General features: G+C 46.9%; 1 protein-coding gene across 7 annotated transcripts in view; it reads left to right on the top strand.

Annotated features, from left to right (window-relative positions):
- SH3KBP1 (SH3 domain containing kinase binding protein 1) overlaps positions 1-21,723 on the top strand; it is a 382,152-nt gene that overhangs the window by 45,468 nt on the left and 314,961 nt on the right. For 6 of the 7 annotated variants that reach the window (XM_070067164.1, XM_070067168.1, XM_070067166.1 and 3 more), the window contains exon 2: positions 4,773-4,930. In XM_070067164.1, the coding sequence (XP_069923265.1) occupies positions 4,773-4,930 (158 nt within the window). The remainder of the gene's footprint in view (positions 1-4,772; positions 4,931-21,723) is intronic. The other variant, XM_070067162.1, reaches the window with a different exon arrangement.

Genomic DNA, 21,723 nt, shown 5'->3' with positions numbered 1-21,723 from the left:
GATCCAGACCTCACCGCCACTCACCTCACCACAAGGCCTTCTGGGAGGAAACATGCAGCCACCACTATGTGGGATGGCCTTCGCGGGCAGGACCAGCGAGGCCTAGGGCCTGGAGGAGCTGAGAAGCAGGCTTTCAGGGTCCAGAAAGCTGGGAGGGCGTGTTACGGGTGAAACAGTGACAGAGAACATGTCATTACCTCGGGTCGTTGTCTCACATGGAAGGAGAATTTCTGACGGGGTAAGGCAGAGAGAAAGCATTTAAAAGCATCTACACAAGACTTATTCGAGTCAGAGACCTCCAGTTAGAGTGGCCTGGAGGGGGCTCCAAGAGAGGCAGAATCCGAAGGGGCTGGTGGTAGTGGGGTTTTTAAACACAATTTTAGAGAAAAAACCTTGACAATCAGGTTGACATTTAGTTACAAAGCAAGGACAAAACCCATTAAAAGAGCTGATTTGCAGTCTTTTTACCCTGTCTGAGCCATCGGAAGAGTGGGACACCTAGTTTGTTTTACTATAGACTGGGAGCTCAGAAGGGTGGAGTCCCCACTCCCTTGCTATTCTCAGGGGAAGATTGGAGATTCCTAAGGAGGCAGGGCAGGCACTTTACCCTGATTTCTACTGGGACCACCCTGACTGCTGTTGACTTGTCTGACTCCTCACTGGCGCACTGAGGTTGCTTGAGGTTGGAGAAGGGGTTGAATTTTTCTCTAAACTTGGAGTTTAAAGAAACGGTATATCAAGAAAGACCAACCAGATAGGATATTGGGAAGAAGACTCAAAGCTTATGCCGTTATGGTTTACTCCTGTTTGCGTCCCCAATCGCTCGTCCCAGCCTCTCTCGGGAGCAGGTATCAGTTAAGGCAGGTCCTGGGGTTCCTCGTGAGGTATCAGAGGGGAAGCGGAATGCCTGAATGCCGGCACATTGCAGGCAGTTTACTTCTCCGTAACCCTGCCTTTGAAGTGAATTCCTTTTGTCCTCTTCCAGGTATACCTAGGGAAATTCAAGTAGAGACACAGAAAATGCACCGTGCTTTCTGGGAAAGAAGGAAGAAGGCTGTGTTCCACGAGTTGGCCAGCTTCTGAGTCCCTGAAATACACAGGGTTTAAGTTCAGCAGTGAGATGCGTGCCTTGACTGCACCCCTCCTTAGAAACCTAGCACTCCCCTGATGGCAGTGCTGGGCTCTGCTGCCTCCCACAGCTCCACCCAGCACCCTTGGATGGTCTCCTGCAGGATGGCTGTGAGCTTTCATCGCAGGTGCTAATGGCATTGGCCTTAGGAGCCTAAGCCTTTTCTTAAGACAGGATCGCTATCATTAAAACATAATTTACTATAAATGTCTCTGTATTTTTAAAAATTTGTTATGTGTATACATACACATATATACATACGTGTGTAAAGGTTGAATTATCCCTTATCTGCAGTATGTGAGATCAGAAGTGTTTTGGGTTTCACATTCTTTCAGATTTGGGAATATTTGCATATGTATAATGATGTCTCTTGGGGATGGGGACCCAAGTCTAAACATGAAACTCATTTATGTATCATAATCGGCTTGAGCAATAGCCTCAAGGTGATTTATGTCATTTATATAACTGCGTGAAGCAGAGTTTCATGTATGAAATTTCCCACTTGTGCATCATGTTGGTGCCTAGAAAGCAGAAAGTTTTGGGTTTTGGAGCATTTTGAATTTGTGATTTCTCAATTAGGGATGTTCAGTGTGTGTGTGTGTGTGTGTGTGTGGCTATTCTAATTTGAAATTGAGAAAATCCACAAGAAGCTCCTAAACACTAATTGTCAGGCGTAGAGAACTTTTGGAAAATACAAGGCAGCGTGCGTATAGCTCTAGACACTGATGGAGGACAAAGACATTCCCTTCTTGATCCAGGCACATAGTTAGGTTACCTTGCTAATCTGTTGGCTTCTGTGCTTCTGAAATCGGACACTCATGTCAAGGGTAGAAGTAAATCCAGATTACAAATTGTCTTGGGAATTGAGGGTTGTGGGCCCCCCTCTGCCCCCCAAGATCTGGTTGGTTTATCTTGTGTTCCCCTCCCCACGTGGCTAGCAAAGAACTCGCAGGGAGCTGAGGTGGCAGCTCTGCCATTTCTTTTTTTAACAGGGCCTTGGTGCTGTGTTGTTTATAACCCCTAACTTTGTTTACACCAGTCTTTTCAAACCTCTAATCCATTTAATGAGGGTGATTTTAGTTAAAAGGTTTTGTATTCATACAGAGGCCTTGCCCAGAGGTGACACACCACTGCAGGGCGCCCCATGCTGGTGAGAGCTGCTGCTTATTGCCCTGGGGCTCCTCATCCAGTACTCTCAGGTCCCACTGGCCCTCAGGCTGCTCCCTGCACCTCAGTCTAAATGAAGGAGCCAATGTCATCCTATACATGAGATAGTAGGGAAGTTGGATTTTCTCTTTTTAAAATTAATATAAATCGAATGTGCATTCTCGTTTCATCTTCAGATTCCTGAAGTGGCTGCATCCCGTGGTGGACCACACAAGTGCAAAAAAGCAGCAGAATGCCCTTGCTGAGTTTTGGGTTCTGTCAGTGGGGACATGGGCATCCTCTAGCGTGAGGATTAAATGAGATGCTGTAGGGAAAAGTGTCTGGTGCCGGAGCAGTGGTTACAGTGCCCTCCGTTCCTCTTGCAAAGCAGCAACAGGTGGAAATCTAGGTGGCGCGAGGAAAGCATTTCTTCCAGCAGCCTGGTTCGCCCCACCTTTGCTGTTAGGAGACAGAGCAGCGCTGAAGAGGGCGAGGGTTTGTGCTGCGTGCTTCCAGGAACCAGGGGGAGAGAGGAGAGCTGGCCTCGTTTGTGCTCTCCCGCCTCCCTCTGCACTCTGGGCAGACCTGGGACAGTGCGGCAGTTGACTGATTTCAGAATGAACAGAAGGGTCTCAGGAAGGAAGCTCCGCTTGGAGTTGCTGGTGCAGCATCTGGGGCAGCTGGCGTTGTGAGTGCACAGGACGAGTGTCCCAGTGCGCACAGACAGCTCTTCTGAACCGGAAGTATCTTGAGGCTTTGTCCCTAATGGATATGCAAAGCCCATGTGGTGGGACTTGCTTACCCTGTTAGCCTCACTTTTTTGTAGATGTACACAAAATTATTAGAGCTGTGAAATTCAATTTCATACACTCTAATTTTAATTTAATTAAAAAATGAGTTGACATAATATTTGTACTTATTTATGGGATATAATATTATAATTCAATACATGCATATAATGTGTAATGATCAAATTAGAGTAATTAGCATTCCTGTTTCCTCAAATATTATCATTTGTATGTGTTAGGAACCTTCTCTTCTACTTATTTTTTTTAAAAAGATTTATTTATTTTATTTGAAGGGAAGAGTCACAGCGGTCTTCCATCTGCTGGGCCACTCCCTAGATGCAGAAGCAAAGCCTGGGGCCAGGAACTCCATGCAGATCTCACATGTGGGTGGCAGGGGGCCCAAGCACTTAAGCTGTTACCTGTTGCCTCCCAGGAGCAGGAAATGCTAAGTAGCCAGGACTTGAACTGGCACTCTGATGTGGGATGTCGGTGTCCCAAATGGTGGCTTCGTCTCCGGCGCCACAACACCCGCCCCTCTAGTTATTTTGAATGCGTAATTCATAATCATAGACTGTGGTTACCATACTTTGCTATAGAGCGTGTTAGAGCTACGTTGTCTGCTATCCAAGAAATCTTTGCTAAAGCCAAGGTCACTGAGATTTTCCTCCTATGCTTTCTTATAAAAGTTTGACAGTTTTAGCTCTTATATTTGGATCTGTAATCCATTTGAGTTAATTTTAATAAGTGAATTCTTTATGGAGATCATTTAACTTTTCCTCTTCCATTATGTTACTGTAATTTCTAAGTTGCTAATTTACCACTTGGGGTTTCATTTAATTTTTGCTATTCTTGTATTCATTTGTCACTCATTCATTATTCGTGTGGAGCTGCAAGTGGAAAAGGAAAAAGGTCATGAAATTGGTTCGTATTGAGGTGGGTATGGGGAGGAGCCCAAAGTCTAAATGAATTGCACGGTCGATTAATGGATTAGTTAACTAATTGCTGGATGGGTTAGCGCGGCTAATTTGCATTGGCACTTTGTCAACAAAAAGACCTGTCTTCCTCCCCTGTGGCCTCCTTTTATTACCTAGTATGAGAGATCACCATCGATCAGGAAAGCCATTTACCTTCACATCGCCGCCGCCTGGGACTCCTCCGAGGACGGCGCACTGCGGGCTCTGACGAACGTGGCCAGAGACCCTGTTTGACCAGCTAGGCCCTCCATAGCAGCCATCTTTCCACGTGCTACTGTTGAGAGTAGGGTGGCTATTACCGCCCATGTTTTGCACAGCTGAGACCCAGAGAGGTTAGCAGCACAGTTAGTACTGGTGCGCGAGGAGGAAACCCAAAAGCCAAACTCACGTGTGTTGTCTGCAGTCTCCGACTGCGGTGGCATGATGCTGGGCTCCCTTTGGGTGGAGCCAGTGTTCTTAGCTGGCTGTCGTTGTGCAGCTTCCCCTCTGAAGCCCCTGCTGGTCCTGACACGGGTTGGCCACCCTACCTATTTTCTGACCACAGACCAGCACTTCGTGGTTCCTGTGCTCTGGGCTTCAGGTTAACCAAAATCAGATTGCTCTATGTGGCCCTGTTACTTTGAATATTCATAGAAGGGAAGTCCCTTTAATATGATTTTATTGTCTTTCCAGGGGTGCTGGGCCCCAGACGTCTCTAACGCCTGAGCTAAGTTCTTTCTTCCCTGTCCCTTTCAGTGGAGGCCATAGTGGAGTTTGACTACCAGGCCCAGCACGACGATGAGCTGACGATCAGCGTGGGTGAGGTCATCACCAACATCAGGAAGGAGGATGGAGGCTGGTGGGAAGGACAGATCAACGGCAGGAGAGGTTTGTTCCCTGACAACTTTGTAAGAGTGAGTACAAAGCTAAACCCTTTTCCTGTCTCCTGTGTGGGCTCTGCTGAGCAAAGGCTGTGGGGGTGCTGCAGGATGAATCCCTGGCACTCTCCTAAGGGATGCATTGAAGGCTTGATCCTCCGTGTGATTTCAAGAGCATGTGTAGCTTTGCCCTTGCTGTCTGGGGTTGCTGTTCTGAAATGGTTTTTTTAAAGCCCAGAGTGATCTCTGTACAAACTGTATCGCTGGAAAAATCTACAACTGGTAAAATTGTTTGATTTATATACTGGTTTACTTGTTTTGAGTTCAAAAAAATTTTACCTTTTCCCATGCCATAGGAAATGGAGGTGGAACTCAGTTTTGATCACTTATGTGACGTGGCAGTCAAACTCCAGGCAGAATGGAAATTATACTTTTAACCACTTTCGTATTCATGTGTCTTTCTGTTGGGAGCAGTGTTATTTTCCTTTGGCCTTCCGATGCCCATGAAACACTCAATGTGAGCCTTCAGTAGGACTTGGAAAATTATACCCTTTGCAGAAGTCATCTAGAGGTTGATTACAGAAAAAGTTTCTCAGTCGTGTTAGTGAATGCTACCTCCCATGGTTGTAAGTAATAGTTTGAATCGTTGGGGAAAGAAGAGATCACCTGGTGGCCGTTCCTCATGAGAAATGCTAACTAGGTTTAAAAGTCTGTACCGTAGACATGCCCCAGCAGAGGCCAGGTTTTCTGGTTAGGAAGAACTGTGTGGAGAAGGCTGCAGGCCGTCCGCTGTAGTCGCTCTGATACCAGATCCTACACAGAGGAGTATGCTTTGGCTACAGGGGTAGATAGTATGGGGAGCTGTAGCCTCCCCAAAGAAGGTGGTCTCCCCAAAGAAGCCCCAAGACCTGGGTGTGAGGGTTTGTTGACAAGGTATCATTGGTGAAAAACATGGGAAGTGCTGTGCGCGTTCAGCCTCTGGGCTGTCTACTTCCTTCCGAGGAACCTGGTTGAATGTTTCCTCAGGATTTTGCCTCAGGGCGATTCTGCTAACATTTCCTCTTTCCTTTTCTCTTTAATGTACTGGAAACTGGGGACAGTTTTATTGGTAATGTGCTGATAAACATTGCTTTCTGTATTTAGATAAACACCCCGCCCCCACTGCACTTGAGTCCAGCAGCTGTGACCCATTTTAAGAGTAGGAAAGCATTACATTGGGACCCCCACAGATTGCCTCTGTTGATGTGTAAGCAGGAGTTAGTTCTTTTGCCTTTCCAAACAAAGCCCCCAGTTCTGGGAAAGGACCGTCCATAAAGTTGAACCAAATTCTAGTGTGGAAGGAGGTTTTTTGAGATTCAAGGGGCAGTGGTTGGAGTAGGGATGAAGGAAGAGTATGAGAAAGAGAGAAGGAGGACTCTAGAAAGCAGGGAGGATTGTGGGAGGGAGAGGAGGGTCACGGGAAGGAGAGGAGGATCGGGGGAAATTGAGCACTGTGGAAAGAAGAGAATTGCGGCAAGGAAAGCAAAGGACCATGGGGGAAGAACAGAGAACTGTGGAGAGGAGAGAAGAATCGTGAGAAGGAGAGAAGGATGTGGGAAGATAGAAGGACCTGGGAAGGAGAGAATGAGGGAAGGAGAAGAGGACTGTGAGAAAGAGACAAGGACAACAGGGAGAAGGGGAGAAACATGAGGAGGTGAGAAGTACTGTGGGAGTCAGTGGGTTGTGCAAGGTTGAAAAGGATTGTGGGAAGGAGCAGAGGCTTTGGGAAGTTCAGAAAGACTGGTGTAGGGAGAGGAGGATTGTGGGGATTTGAGAAGGAGTGTGGGAAGGGAAGAAGAACCTTAGGAAGCAGAGGAGGATTTTGGGGAGGAGTAGAGAATGCTGGGAAGGAAAGGAGGATGAGTAGGGGAAGGAGAGGAGGACTATAGGAAAGAGACAAGGACAATGGGGAGGAGGGAACTGGGGAGAAGAGGAGAATCATGGGAAGGTGGGAAGTACTGTGCGAAGCAGTGGATTGTGCAAAGTTGAAAAGGATTGTGGGAAGGAGAGGAGGGTTGTGGGAAGTTCAGAAGGGCTGGGGTAAGGAGAGGAGGATTGTGGGGACTTGAGAAGGACTGTGAGAATGAGAGAAGGACCTTGGAAAGCAGAGGAGGATTTGGGCTGGGAAGGAGAGGAGGTTTGTGGAATGGAGAGAATTGTGGGAAGTTGAAAAGGACTGGGGGAAGGTGTGGAGGACCATGGGGAGAAGAGGAGAACTGTGGGTAGGAGTGTAGGACTATGGGAAGAAGAGGAGGATTGTGCAATTTGAGAAGGATTGTGGAAAAGAGGAGGACTGAGGGAAGTTGAGAGACTGGGAGGGAAAGAAGGATGAAGAGAACTGTGAGGAGAGTAGAATCATGGGAAGGAAAGAAGGACTCTAGGAAAGAGGGGAGGATTGGCCAAAGCTGAGAAAGACTACAGGAAAGAAAGAAGGACCTTGGGAAGCAGAGGAGGATTTGGGAGAGGAGTGGGGAATGGTGGGAAGGAGGGGAGGGTTGTGGGAAGTTGAAATAGACTGTAGTTAGGAGAGAAGGACCATGGGGAGGAGAAGAGGACTGTGGGAAGGATAGACCTCAAGGAAGAGAAGAGGATTGTAGGAAGGAGAAGAGGACCAAGGAGAGAAGGACTGTGGGAAGCTGAGACAGATGGTGAAAGGAGATGAGTACTGTGGGAAGGGTAAGGAAAGGAGGATTGTGGGAAGAAGAAAATGGTGGAATGAAAAGGAGGAACAAAGAGAGGAGGATTGTGGGACGTGGTTAAGAACTGTAGGAAGGAGAGAAGGACCATGGGAAGGAGAAGTGAACTGTGGGAAGGATAGGGCCTTGGGCAAGAGAGAATTGTGGGAATGATAGAAGGACTTTGTTTAATAAAATAGGACTATGGGGGAGGATAGGAGAATGGTGGGAAATGGAGGAGGGCTTTGAAAAAGACTGTGGGAAGGGAGCAGAATTGTGGGTAGCTGGGAAGGATAACAGGAAGGAGAGGAGGATTGTGGGAAGGATAGAAAGAGCTTTATAAAGATAGGAAGACTGTGGAAAGGAGAGGAAAACCAAGGACAGGTTGTGGGAAGTTGAGAAGGAATGTAGGAGGGAGGTGAGGATCATGGGAAGGAAAAGAGGACTATGGGAAAGATAGGAGGAGCTTTAGGAGGAGAAGAGAATCATGGGGAAGGAAAGATTGGTAAGGAGAGGAGGACTGTGGGACAGAGAGGAGAATGATGGGAAGGAGAGGCAGACCAAGGAAAGGAGGATTGTGGGAAGTTGAGAAGTGTGGTAGGAAAGAGAGGATTGTGGAAAGGATAGAAAAACATTGGTAGGGGCTGGTGTGGTGGCATGGGTTAAGCTACCATCTGTGATACCTGTATCATACTTGGGCACTGGTTCAAGTCTCGACTGCTCTACTTCAGATCCAGATTCCTGCTAATAATGTGCTTGGAAAACAGTGAATAATGGCCTAGGTGCTTGGGCCTCTACAACCCACCTGGGAGACTTTGATGGAGTTCCAGGCTCATAGCTTTAGCCTGGAACCACTCCAGCCATTGCAGCCATTTGGAGAATGAGCCAGTGGATGGAATATTTCTCTCTCTGACTCACCTTTATCTCTGTAACTCTGCCTTTCAAATAAACAAATAATATTTATTTTTCAAAACAAAAAAACAAAGACCTTGGTGAGGAGAGGAGGATTTTGGGAAGGAGAAGAGGACCAAGGAGAGGTGGATTGTGGGAAGTTGAGAAGGATAGTAGGAAGGAACAAAGGGCAGTGGAAAGGAGAAGAGAGCTGTGAGAAGGTTAGGAGCACCATGGGGAGGAGAAGAGGATTAGGGAAAGAGGAGAAGAACAATAAGAGGAGCATTGTGGGAAGTTGAAATGGGTTTTAGGAAGAAGAGAGGACTGTGGGAAGGAGAAGAGGATTTTTGGAAGTTTAGGAGGTCCTTGGGGAGGAGAGGAGAATTATGGGAAGGAGAGAAAGACATTGGTAAGGGGAAGGGGATTGTAGGAGGGAGAAGAGAATGCTGGGATGGAGAGAAGTACTGAGAGGAGGATTATGGGAACTTAAGAAGGAGTATAGCAAGGAGGAAAGGAACAGGACAATGGGAAGAAAAAGAGGACTCTGGGAATGATAGGACCTTTGGGAGAGAATTGTGGGAAGTTGGTCATAGTGGAAGGAGAGGAGGACCAAGGAGACATGAATTGCGGGAATCTGAGACTGACTGTAGGAAGGAGAGAAGGAATGTGGGAATATTAGGAGGACCTTGGTAAAGACAGGAGGGTTGTGGGAAGGAGAGGAGTATTGTGGGAAGGAGGGGAGGACCAAGGAGATGAGGATTGTGGGAAGTTGAGGAGGAGGTGGGAAGGGGGGATTGTAGGAAGGCTAGAAGGATCTTGGTAAGGAGAGGAGAATGGTGGGAAGGAGAAGAGGACTGAGGTGTGGGGGATTGTGGGAAGCTGAGGACTGTAAGAAGGAGAGAAGGAATAGTGGAAGAAGATGTGGCACAGATAGAAGGACCTTGAAGAGAAGAGGATAGTGGGAAGGAGAGGAGGACCAGAGAGGTGGATTGTAGGAAATTGAGAAGGACTATAGGAGGGAAAGAAGTACTAAGGGAAGGAGAAGTGGAGGATTATGGGAAGGAGAGAAAGATTTTGGTAAGGAGAAGGGGATTGTGGGAAGGAGAGGAGAATGGTGGGAAGGTGAGTGAGGACCAAGGAGAGGAGGATAGTGGGAAGGAAAGGAGTACTGTGGGAAGGATAGAAAGACCTGGGTAAGGAGAGAAGGATTGTGGGAGGTTGGGAAGGACTAAAGGAAGGAGAGAAGGATCATGGGAAGGAGAAGACAACTGTGGGAAGGATATAAGGAGCTTGGGGAGAAGAGGATGACTGTGGGAAGTTGAGAAGGACTGTGGGCAGAGAGGACTGTGGGACAGAGAGGAGGGCTGTATGAATGAGAGAAGTACCTTAGAAAAGAGAATGGTGGGAAGTAGACGAGGACTGTAGGAAAAAGATAAGGATTGTGGGAGGCTGAAAAGGCATGTAGGAAAGAGAGGAGGATCATGGGAAAGGAGAATCATAAGTAGGAAAGGACTGTGGGAAGAGGAGAATTGTGGGAAGTTGGGGAGGGAAGGGCCAAGGGAAGAGGAGAATCTTGAGGAGAGGACTACGGGAAGGAGAGGAGGACTGTGGGGAGGAGTCAGAAGGGAGGGCAGCATTGGCTCCAGCTTTGCGTGTAAGCCTATTTTGAAAGTCTTTACTGTGTCCTGTGGGCCTAGTGCCCTCTTATTACAAACCACAAATGCATGGGATCAGAGTATCGCTGTGGAAGGTACTTAGAAAACCTATGGACTTGGTTCCGGGGCTTAAGACTGGCTGGGGTGCTGCATGCATTCGTGGAGGGCAGGAGTGAATCAGGGTACAGAAACCCAGGTAGGAATCTTCCCCAGGGCTGCCGAAGCTGACCCTCCCTCTCACTCAGAGCCACAAAGGACCCCTCTCCTGTGACCTGAGTGATGTGGTGCAGAACACCAGGAGGACTGCCCAGCCTAGGGCTAGGCCATTGCTGGCCACAGCGTGGGCTACTGCCTGGTGCCTTTCCTTTGCTTTGATTCGAAGGGAGCCCTGGCAAGAGATGGGCTAGAGTGAGCTGGATCCAGGGCTAGGGGGTTGCCTGGGTCTGCCTGTGTGCCTTGGCAGACAATGGCTGTTTCTATCCAGTCCTTCCCCCTCCCCTCCCCTCCCCTCCCCTCCCTTCCCCTCCCCTTCCCTCCCCTCCGCCAGTCAGGTCTGGGGGTTCTCTGGTTTTCAGTCCTGGACTAGAAACTGCCTCGAGCTTTCTGTATCCCTCGGCCACCTTTTGGAATTCTCTCTGGATCCTGTCTCGGATGCCCCTCATTCAGCGGGGTCGTCTGCTTCCTTTTGAGAAGCCTGGACTTCCTCATCAGGCTGCCTTGAGAATTGAATGAGACGGCGCTGGCGCTGGCAGTCATTTAGCACAGTGGCCGGCCACCTGGTGCGGGTGCCACCGTCCTTGTTACTGGTGAGGGAATCCGGCCTCTCCCCTGGGCCCCACTTATTTGCTCTTAATCGGTTGCCATATTACCAGGTTGAGGAGGGAGTCGTGCTCTTGGGAGGTGCCTGTTCCACCGAGGGCAGGTGTGCTTGGGGCTGCACTGCTTGTGGCTGGCACATTTGGCAGAAAGAGAAATTTCAGTTCTGTCAGATGGCCCACTCTATTTTCAGGTCTTCCCTTACTGGAAATGTTGTAGGCCTATTATGGAACGTTCAGTGGTAGGTGGATCCAGTGAAATTTAACAATAACCAAAACTCATGTAGAGAATTCTAAAAGCTGAAAATGTGTCTTTAGGTAATAATAATAATTATTGCATAGGTTTGCAGTTTTGAAATGGCTTTTCACATATGTTCTATTTAGCTTAAGAATAATTTGTCCCCAGAATGAATTGGGTAACCTTGTGGAATCCCATATTTATTTGTGTGCCTCTATGTCGATATTACCACTGTCAGAGAGCCTACCTTAAGCAATTAAAAATATTTATTTTCGTCTACTTGAAAGGAAGCATGACAGAGGGAGAGAGAGCGAGAAACATGTCTTCTGCCCACTGGTTCACTCTCTAAAAGCCTGGAGTAGCCAGAGCTGGGCCAGGCTGAAGCCAAGAGCTTAGAACTCCATCCAGGTCTCCCATACAGGTAGCAGGTGCCCAAGCACTTGAGCCATCATCTGTTGCCACCCAGGACGCATTAGCAGGAGACTGGATTGCAAACTGAGGTGCTGGGACTTGAACAGGCACCCTGATTTGGAATGTGAACGTCCCAAGGGGTGGCTTAATCTGCTGTGCCACAATACCTACCTTAATACCTACCACAATACTTTAAGCCTTTAAAAAAATTACTTAGAGACAGAGTGTGAGGGGGAATGTGCGTGCATCTGTTGGTTCGTTCCCCAAATGACTACAGTGACGAAGTGTGCGGGGCTGAAGCTGGGAGCCAGGAACTCAGGGCAGATCTCTCACATGGGTGCTGGGGACTCAGCTGTCTGGTCCATCACCTGCCACCTGCCAGGGTCTATGTTAGCAGAAAGCTGAAATCAGGAGCCAGACGCATGTATCAGATTCAGGCACTCTGATGAGGGATGCAGGTATCCTAACTGTGTCAACCACTGGACCGAACACCTGTCCCCTTAAGCGTTTTCTTGATTTGTTTATCAGATCCTTGCTCAGTGTCTGGTTTGAGTGTGTTCACCCAAAGTGTTGGGATTTGGTATCCACCTTCAGCTCTGTACCTTCTCGGTGCCTCAAGAGAAAATTCCTGGCTGTCCCCCTGAGTCTGCACGCCAGGCCATGCCATTGGGAAGCAGAAACCTGTGCCTTGCCAGCCTTGGGGGAGAGAGAGGAGAGGAGAGAGGCAGAGAGAAAGAGAGAGAGAGGTCCTCCATCTGCTAGTTCACTCCCCAGTTTGCCGCAATGGCTGGAGCTGCGCCGATCCAAAGCCAGGAGCCAGGAGCTTCTTCTGGGTCTCCCACACATGCAGGGGCCCAAACACTCGGGACATCTTTTGCTGCTTTCCTAGGCACATTTGCAGGGAGCTGGATTGGAAGAGGAGCTGTGGGGACATGAACCTGTGCCCATATGGGATGCCAGTGCCACAGGCAGAGGCTTAACCCACTATGCCACAGTGCTGGCCCCATATGGCTTCTTCTTCTTCTATTTATTTTTAAAGAAGATTTATTTAGGCCGGTGCCGCGGCTCACTAGGCTAATCCTCTGCCTGCGGCGCTGGCACACCAGGTTCTAGTCCCGGTTGGGGCGCCGGATTCTGTCCCGGTTGCCCCTCTTCCAGGCCAGCTCTCTGCTGTGGCCCGGGAGTGCAGTGGAGGATGGCGCAAGTACTTGGGCCCTGCACTCACATGGGAGACCAGGAGAAGCACCTGGCTCCTGGCTTTGGATCAGTGCAGTGCGCCGGCCACAGCGCACCGGCCGCGGCGGCCATTGGAGGGTGAACCAACTGCAAAGGAAGGCCTTTCTCTCTCTCTCACTGTCCACTCTGCCTGTCAAAAAAAATTTATTTATTTATTTGAAAGGCAAGGTTATGGGGGAGGGAACAAGAGAACGGTCTTCCATCTACTGATTCACTCCCCAAATGGCCACAATGGCCAGAGCTGGGCTAGGCTTGAAGCCAGGAACCAGGAGCTTCTTCCAGGTTTCCTATGTGGATACAGGGGTCCAAGCACTTGGGCCATCTTTGAAGTGCTGCTTTCCCAGGCCATTAGCAAGGAGCTGGATCAGAAGTGGAGCAGCTAGGACTTGAACTGGCACCCATATGGGACACTGGCACAGCAGGGGTGACTTAACTGCTGCTCCACAGCAGGCTCCTCTTTTTTGTTGTTGTTGTTAAGTTTTTTTTTTTTTTTAATTTGAAAGGCAGCGTTATAGAGGGAGGGAGAAAGAGAGAGAATGAGATCTTGCATCTGCTGGTTGACTCCCCAATGGTCAGGCCTGGAGCCAAGAATTCCACCCACGTCTCCCATGTTGGTGGCATGGGCTCTAGTACTTGGACCATCATCTGATGCTCTGCCAAGTGTGTTAGCAGAGAGCTGGATTAGAAGCAGAGCAACTGGGAACTGAACTGGCACTCTGCTATGGGATGCCAGCATTGCAGGTGGCTGCTTAACCTGCTGTGCTACACCACCAGCCCCTATATATGGCTGTTCTGCACAGCAGGAGCGCTGTTCGTGTATCAGAACTTTGTTTTTGCTGTACAGTATCCCATTGTAATTGAGTATAATTTATTACTCATTCTGGATGGACATTTGGGTTGTTCACAGTTTGGGGATTTTTGTGACTAAAGGCTCTGAGCCTTCTTGTGTGTCTTCTTATAAACACAAGCACTCATTTCTCTTGTATATATGAGAGGTCTTCAGAAGTTCGTGGAAATTGTGTTTTCTGGAGAAACTATGCATGCATTTCAGAATTTTCACCTGAAAATAAATTCATTTTCATTCTGTTTTCCATGAATGTTGCATATGTACCAGAAGGGTGGAATTGCACCCTTCTTCACATTCAGTGAGTAGGTTGTTCTCTGTTGAAAGCCTGGGCCTCTGTTGGAAGAGGGGAGGTATCCCACTTGTGCCTGGATCCTCCTTTGTGCCACTTTGGCTGAGCGAGCTAATCTCATACAGTTTGTCTTAGTGTAGCTGCCGTGTTAAGTCCCACTGGTAAAGAATCCTGAAACAGAGCTTAGTATCCCAGTGGGGATTCCACTTGGGAATACAGAAATGAGCCAAGGCTAGTTCTCACATTGTTCAAAACATGTAGAGAACATGGGTCTAAGTTTTGTTGAACTCATTTAATGGGAGAACTAGCAGAATAACAAAACTGATTTGGTGAGGTTATGATAAATTGATGAAAAAGTCAGTGAAAAGGGGAATGTTCAAATAGGATTGCTAAGCTACAGCCAAAACTGGTTCATGTCTTAGTAGACAATAAAATCTTACTCTTTGGGTTTAGCATCTCTACCAGAAAAGAAAAAAGGAAAGCAGCACTCCCTACCATTTTCCCATATGTTACCCTCAACTGTACAGGGTTGTGAAATGTCCTAATCAAGTGTTAGTAAAATCAAGTCACATTTCCAGAGAGGCAGATCACTTTTTTTAATGTTAGGTCAGTCACCTGACCGTCTTTTTTTGCCTGATTTCCAAGTTTTGGATGTTTTTTCAGGACAGATCTTCATAAATCATGATGTGGGGGTACAGTAATATGAAACAGGATGAATATTCCTAGTCACTTATTAAAAAAAATTGGGGTGGGCATTGTGGCACAGTGGGCTAAGTTGCCACTCGAGATGCTTACATCCCATATTGGAGCACCTGGTTCAAATCCTCACTGCTCTGCTTCTGATCCAGCTTCCTGCTAATGCCTCTGGGAAGGCAACGATGGTGGTCCAAGTAGTGGACTCCCTGTGCCCACATGGGAGACCCAGATAGAGTTCTTGGCTCTTGGCTTTGGCCTGGCGCAGTCCCAGCTGTTGTGGGCATCTGGGGAGTGAATCAGTGGATGGAAGGTCTGTATCTTTCTCTGTCGCTCCCTCTCTTTCACTCTTTCAAATAAAGAAATAAATAAATCTAAAAATGGCTGCCCTCTGGGATCTCAGAATGCCACATAAACTGTAACAGGGAGATGCAGACTTTCTCATAGGATTTTATTTAATCTTTTGGATGTAATTATCACTGTCTTCCTTTTAAAACCTTACCTTCAGATCGAGTTCCCAGTGTGCTTTAGTGACGCACAAGACTGATAAGCAGCCTTTTTCTAGGTTCTCCTGCCAGGAATGCGCACATACATAATTTTCTCATGGCCAGCCAAATGCATTTTAAAAAGAAAAAGCCTTGAGGCTGGCACTTGGGCCGGTGTGCCTGTGCCAGTCTGCTTTGGGAGAGGATGTCAGATAAGGTGCAGCAGAGCCCAGGACGTTTCGTAGCTCGCAAAGAGACACGTAGAGAGCAGGAAGCTGCGGTAGGGGTTAAAAGAATACGCTGTTGATCTTGGAAATTTATCTGATGCTGTGTTGAGGAAGTGAGCTGTTTTCTCTGCCTGTTTTTGTATGTGTTTGGTAGAAACACACTTTGCACACTTTTACTGCAGGTCCCACTGTGGAAGGCTGAGCGTGTTTACTTGTAGCTTGTGTGCCACACGTATGCTGAGTGGAACAACTTTCAGCTTGCTTTCTTCCCTGTGCCTCAGCTTCCATTTGCTAGCAGTTTTCCATCTCTCTGGCCTAGTCAGAGCCTTGTTTTGTATCTATGTAAAGTGGCTGCGGAGTGCCTTTTTAAATGTTTGTTTGTTTTGTTTTAATCAGTGAGGCAGAAGGCCAGTGTTTTGCTTTTCGTGATTTATGATGGAATCAGCGATCTATCTGAACCAGGGACATAACATGGAGAATTCCAGTTTGTTGTTCTTTATTCAAAGACCCTGACATGGATCTCTTGTTTCAACTTTCATTCAAGGGTCATTAATGTTGTCAATTATATGGATAATTGTTTTTGAGATACTTGTCTCTCTTAAAGGGTAGCAGGAATTTTTCCAGGTCTTTTTTTTTTTTTAAGTGTATTTGAGAAGCAGAGAGACAGAGACAAATCTCCCATTGCTAGTTCATTCCCAAACTCAATTCAAGTGTCCCATGTGAGTGGCAGGGATCCAACTACTTGCGCCATCACCTGCTGCCTCCCAGGGTGCTCATTAGTAAGAAGGTGGACTCAGGAGTCAAGCCAGGTCTAAAACCCAGGTACTCTTACATGGGATGCCAGTGTCCTAAATAGCATCTTTCTTTTTAAAAAAAACCATTTATTTATTTATTTGAAAGTCACAGTTACACAGAGAGAGAAGGAGAGGGAGGGAGGGAGGGAGGGAGGGAGGGAGGGAGGGAGACAGAGAAAGAGAGGTCTTCCATCCGCTGGTTTACTGCCCAACTGGCCACAATGGCCAGAGCTGCACTGATCAGGAGCCAGGAGCTTCTTCCAAGTCTCTCATGTGGGTGCAGGGGCCCAAGGACTTGGGCCATCTTCTGCTTTCCCAGGTCATGGCAGAGAGCCAGATCGGAAGTGGAGCAGCTGGGACTTGAACCAGCTCCCATATGGGATGTCAGCACTGCAGATGGCGGCTTTACCCACTATGCCACAGTTCTGGCCCCCTTTGTAGCATCTTAACCACAGTGTCAAAAACCTGCCTCTCCAGATGTGTTTTATAATATGCAGAGCTGCTCCTTGCTCACAACACTTAGTTGTGATATCTTGAGTTTGTGAAGATCTATTGTACTTAGGGAGTAGACATCTATTGTTGTGTGTGCTATGTGCCAGGCCTCAGAGGATGTAAGCATAAATGAGAGACATATAATGGAACATTTTGTGGTCACAAATGTGACTTATCCCACAGGATGACAGTTTTAGCTCTTGTGACCTGGCCTTGGGTCAATCTGTCTCTGGAGAACATGTGTTAGACCTTGTTCTGCCAAGATGTTCTACAAAGATGTTCCTGATTAAAATGCCATGTGAGAAGGTTCTGCAGGGATACTAGCTGAATGATAGCCATTTTAACCGGGGTGAGGTGAAACCTCATTGTGTTTTTTATTTGCATTTCTCTGATGCCTAGCGATCCTGAGCATTTTTTCACGTATCTGTTGGCCATTTTGTATTTCAGCCTTTGAAAAATGCCTGTTCATGTCCTTTGCCCATTTCTTAACTGGATTGTTTGTTTAGTTGTTGTTGAGTTTGTTGAGCTCTTTGTAGATCCTGTATATTAATGCCTTATCAGTTGTATAGTTTGCAGATATTTTCCCCTATTCTGTCAGTTGCCTTCTCACTTTGTTGAGTGTTTCCTTTGAAGTGTAGAAGCTTGTTAGCTTGATGTAATCCCATTTGCGTATTTTTGCTTTCATTGCCTGTGCTTCTAGGGTCTTTTCTAAGAAGTCTTTGCCAATGCCAATGTCTTACAGAGTTTCCCTGATGTTTTCTTGATGATACCAGGTCATAGATGCAGATCCTTTATCTATTGTGAATTGATTTTTGTATAAGGTGTAAGGTAGGGGTCTTGTTTCATACTTGTTTCATGCATGTGGAGATCCCATTTTCCCAGCACCATTTGTTGAAGAGACTGTCCTTCCTCCAGGGATTGATTTTAGCTCATTTTTCAAAGATTAGTTGGCTGTAGATGTGTGAATTATGTGGAGAAAATCCACTGTTGGTGGGAATGTAAACTTAGAACCATTATAGAAGACAATATGGAGATTCCTCAGAAATCTAAAATAGACCTTTCATAGAACCCAGCCATTCCAGACCTTGGAATATACTCAAATGAAATGAAATTACTATATAAAAGGCTTATCTGTGCCTCTATGTTTATAGCAGCTCAATTCACAATAGCTAAAATATGGAATCAATCCAGATGTCCATCAACTGATGATTGGAGAAAGAAAATGTGATACATATACACTATAAAATACTACTTAGCCCTAAAAAAGAATGTGAAATGGCTGGCGCCACGGCTCACTAGGCTAATCCTCTGCCTGTGGCACCGGCACCCTGGATTCTAGTCCTGGTTGGGGTGCTGGATTCTGTGCCGGTTGTTCCTCTTCCAGTCCAGCTCTCTGCTGTGGCCAGGGAGTGCAGTGGAGGATGGCCCAGGTCCTTGGGCCCTGCACCCGCATGGGAGACCAGGAGGAAGCACCTGGCTCCTGGCTTCAGATTGGCACAGCGCACTGGCCACAACATACTGGCCGTAGAGGCCACTTGGGGGGTGAACCAACGGAAAAAGGAAGACCTTTCTCTCTGTCTCTCTCTCACTGTCTAACTCTGCCTGTCAAAAAAAAAAAAAAAAAAAAAAAGAATGTGAAATAAGCCAGTCCCAAAAAGACAAATATCATGTTTTCTCTGATATGTGGTAGCTAAAATAGAATACAAAAATGTATAAGAATGAAATGGATATATTATGATTTCAATATTGTCTTTAGCCCTTGTTTATACTCCTGTGGAACAGTGGTCTTTCTACTTTTTACTTGATGAACATTATTGTTAATGTTTCATTAAGCCTGTGATTATAAAGTAAATTGAAATTTTTTTTTGCAAAAACTAAAAAAAAGAAAGGAAGGAAGGAAGGAGGGGACTTGAGAGAGTGAGATGGAGAAAGAGGGAAGTATGGTTATCTTAGAATTGTATCTATGAAATCTGCACTTTTTTGTACTTATTTATTTATTTGAAAGAGTTACAGAGGGATAGAGGAGTGACAGATCTTCCATCTGCTGGTTCACTCTCCAAGTGGCCACAGTGCTGGGGCTGAGCCAGCCAAAACCAAGAGCGAGGAGCTTCTTCTGGATCTCCCGTGTGGGTGCAGGGATCTAAGCACTGGGTTATCCTGTACTGCTTTCCCAGGTGTATCAGCAAGGAGCCAGATTGGAAGTGGAGCAGCTGGGACTCGAACCAGGACCCATATGAGTTGCCCGCACTGCAGACAGTGGTTTAACCCACTGCGCTGGCCCTTGTTTTTATAATATTAATTAAGATAAAAAAGATTGTGCCAACTGAACCTGCAGTTGGCTTTTGAGCCCCGATTGCTTGGTTGCTTGATGGAATAATGCCGTATTCTATGTAATGCTTGCCTGCTGCCTGGCATGTGTGTATGATCCGCCTGTGTCTGTCTGTATACAATGAGCGAACTTGGAGGCAGGAATTTGGTACAGTGCTTAAGTAACCACTTGGGACACCCATATCCCATAGCAGAATACCTGGTTACAGGTCCGTGATTTGCTTCCATTGTAGCTTCCTGTTGGTGCCCTCCCTGGGAGGTGGTGGTGATGGCTCACGTACTGGGATTCCTTCTATCCACGTGCAAAACCTGGATTGAATGCCTAGCTCCTGGCTTTGATCTGGCTGACCCTTAGTATTTGCAGGCATTTGGGGAGTGAACTAGTAGATGAAAGACTTCTGTCTTTCTTTCTCGCTCTCTCTCTCAAATAAAATACATACATACATACATACATAATTAAAGCAAAAAAATTAAAAATGACCAAAATTTGTTGAGCAGTCACTGTATGCCAGGCAGGAAGGCAGCAGTCCTGTTGCGTGTTTTATCGCATTCGGTCCTCATGGCACTCAATGGCTTCTGCACTGTTCTTAGCAGATCGGTTTTTCAGAAGGGGTCACGTTAAAAGGCACACAGGCTAGAGAGGAGCAGAGAGAGCACGGAGCGCAGGCTGCTGGCTCTGGAGCGTGAGCTCAGGCCAGCAGCACTTGTGCTTGTCTGAATGATCCTGGCGGGATGTGGCCCCTCGCCATCACTGCCTGCCAAGCTGGGCCTTCCCTGACTCTGCCATCAGGATAACGTATTTTCTGAATTTTCAAGAATCATCTGCAGAAGTCAGTTATTTCAAGTCAAAAGAAGAACCTTTGCCTGGACTGTGCTGTTTTTCCTATGTTATCTGAAGACAGACAATGAGGGGAAATACTTCATTTCTGCTAATTTGTAAGCCAGCTTGTCATTGTGTGGTGTTCATTCAGCCTGACTTTCCTGTTGGTGGTAGATAATCCAGATGGGAGACAATCCAATTGTTCCCCATCCGTGGGATTTTTTCTTTCAGGAAAATAAAAATCCTAAAATTAACAACTGAAGCCTGTTGGACACTGTTGTGAGAAACAGCACTCCTTGCAGGGTCTGGAGTAGTTAAGGACAAGTGCGTTACCAGTAGGAGTTCACATCATTTTGCAGATTCCTCAGGCTTTGTAACTGTTGCAGTGCAGGACGTGGGGGTGGGGGTGGGGTGGGTGAGGGTTGGGACTCGGGGAGTTGTGACTTTAGTGCGTTTTGACCCCTGACTGAGTTGATTGTGGTGATTATGCATAATGGGATCTTATTTTCTTAATGACTCCTGTTTAGAAAGGGGCTTTGTGGTTATATGTTTTAACTCCGGGCTTTCTGGTAGATCAAAAATCTAAGCCACCTACGATGTTTCTCGATATTTAAACTTGTAAAGTGTGGGGCTTCCCCAGGGGAACTTCAAGCCAGTGGTTCTCCAGCCTGCCTCTGCTCCAGGTGCCTTGCAGAATTTAGGGGTGGGGGCAAGAGTTGGGCTAAGAGCCACAGAACATTTTTTGAAGTTCAGGCAATGCTGCTGCCCGATACAGTTTGGGTATCCGTTTTGTACAATGGCACTGGCAGGGCAGCATCATCATTTACATCTAATACTTTTCTCAAGAACATGGATTGCTAGTCTGTGACCTAGATTTGAAGATGTTATTTCTAAAGTCGTTTTATAAATAAAGTAGCTATATAAGTAAATTATACCAGGAGTCTATCAAATGTTTGTGGAAAATGCATATTATGAAAAAAACTATGCATGAATCTCAATTTTCTGGCACCACGATAAATGTATCTCTTGGGGCCGGTGCTGTGGTATAGTAGGTTAAGCTTCCACCTGCGGTGCTAGCATCCCATATGGGCACCTGTTCAAGTCCCAGCTGCTCCACTTCTGATCCAGCTTCCTGCTGTTGGCCTGGGAAAGCAGTGGAAGCTGGCTCAAGTGATTGGGCCCCTGCACCCATGTGGGAGACCTGGAAGAAGCTCCTGGCTCCTGGCCTCTGGCTTCGGATCGGCCCAACTCTGGCCATTGTGGCCATTTGAAGAGTGAACCAATGGATGGGAGACCCCTTGCTCTGTCTCTCCCTCTCTCTGTCTGTAACTCTTGCCTCTAAAATAAATAATTTTTCTTAAAAATAAATGTATCTCTTAATTCTGTTTTCCATGAACTGTTTTTTAATATTTATTTATTTATTTGAAAGTCAGAGTTACACAGAGAGAGAAGGAGAGGCAGAGAGAGAAAGGTCTTCCAAATGCTGGTTCACTGCCCAGATGGCTGCAATGGCCTGAGCTGTGCCAGTCTGAAACCAGGAGCCAGGAGCTTCCTCTAGGTCTCTTGGGTGGGTGCAGGGGCCTGAACACTTGGGCCACCTTCTACTGCTTTCCCAGGCCATAGCAGAGAGCTAGATGGGAAGTGGAGCAGCCAGGTCTTGAACCAGCGCCCATATGGGATGCTCGTGCTGCAGGCGGTGGCTTTATCTGCTACGCCACAGCACCAGCCCCTTCTGTGAACTTTTTAAAGTCACTTTGTGTAAGGAAGAATATTCATGCCGAAAATTATTAAAAAAAATGGTTACTACAAGTACAGAAAGAACATAGTAGTATGTAAACAGTGCTCAATTTGAGTCCATAAGAATTAATACATTCTAATTGCAGAACCTCTGAAC

This window comes from Oryctolagus cuniculus, chromosome X, assembly GCF_964237555.1.
Source record: "Oryctolagus cuniculus chromosome X, mOryCun1.1, whole genome shotgun sequence".
Lineage (NCBI taxonomy): Eukaryota > Metazoa > Chordata > Mammalia > Lagomorpha > Leporidae > Oryctolagus > Oryctolagus cuniculus.
This window is presented reverse-complemented; position numbering and strand designations above follow the sequence as displayed.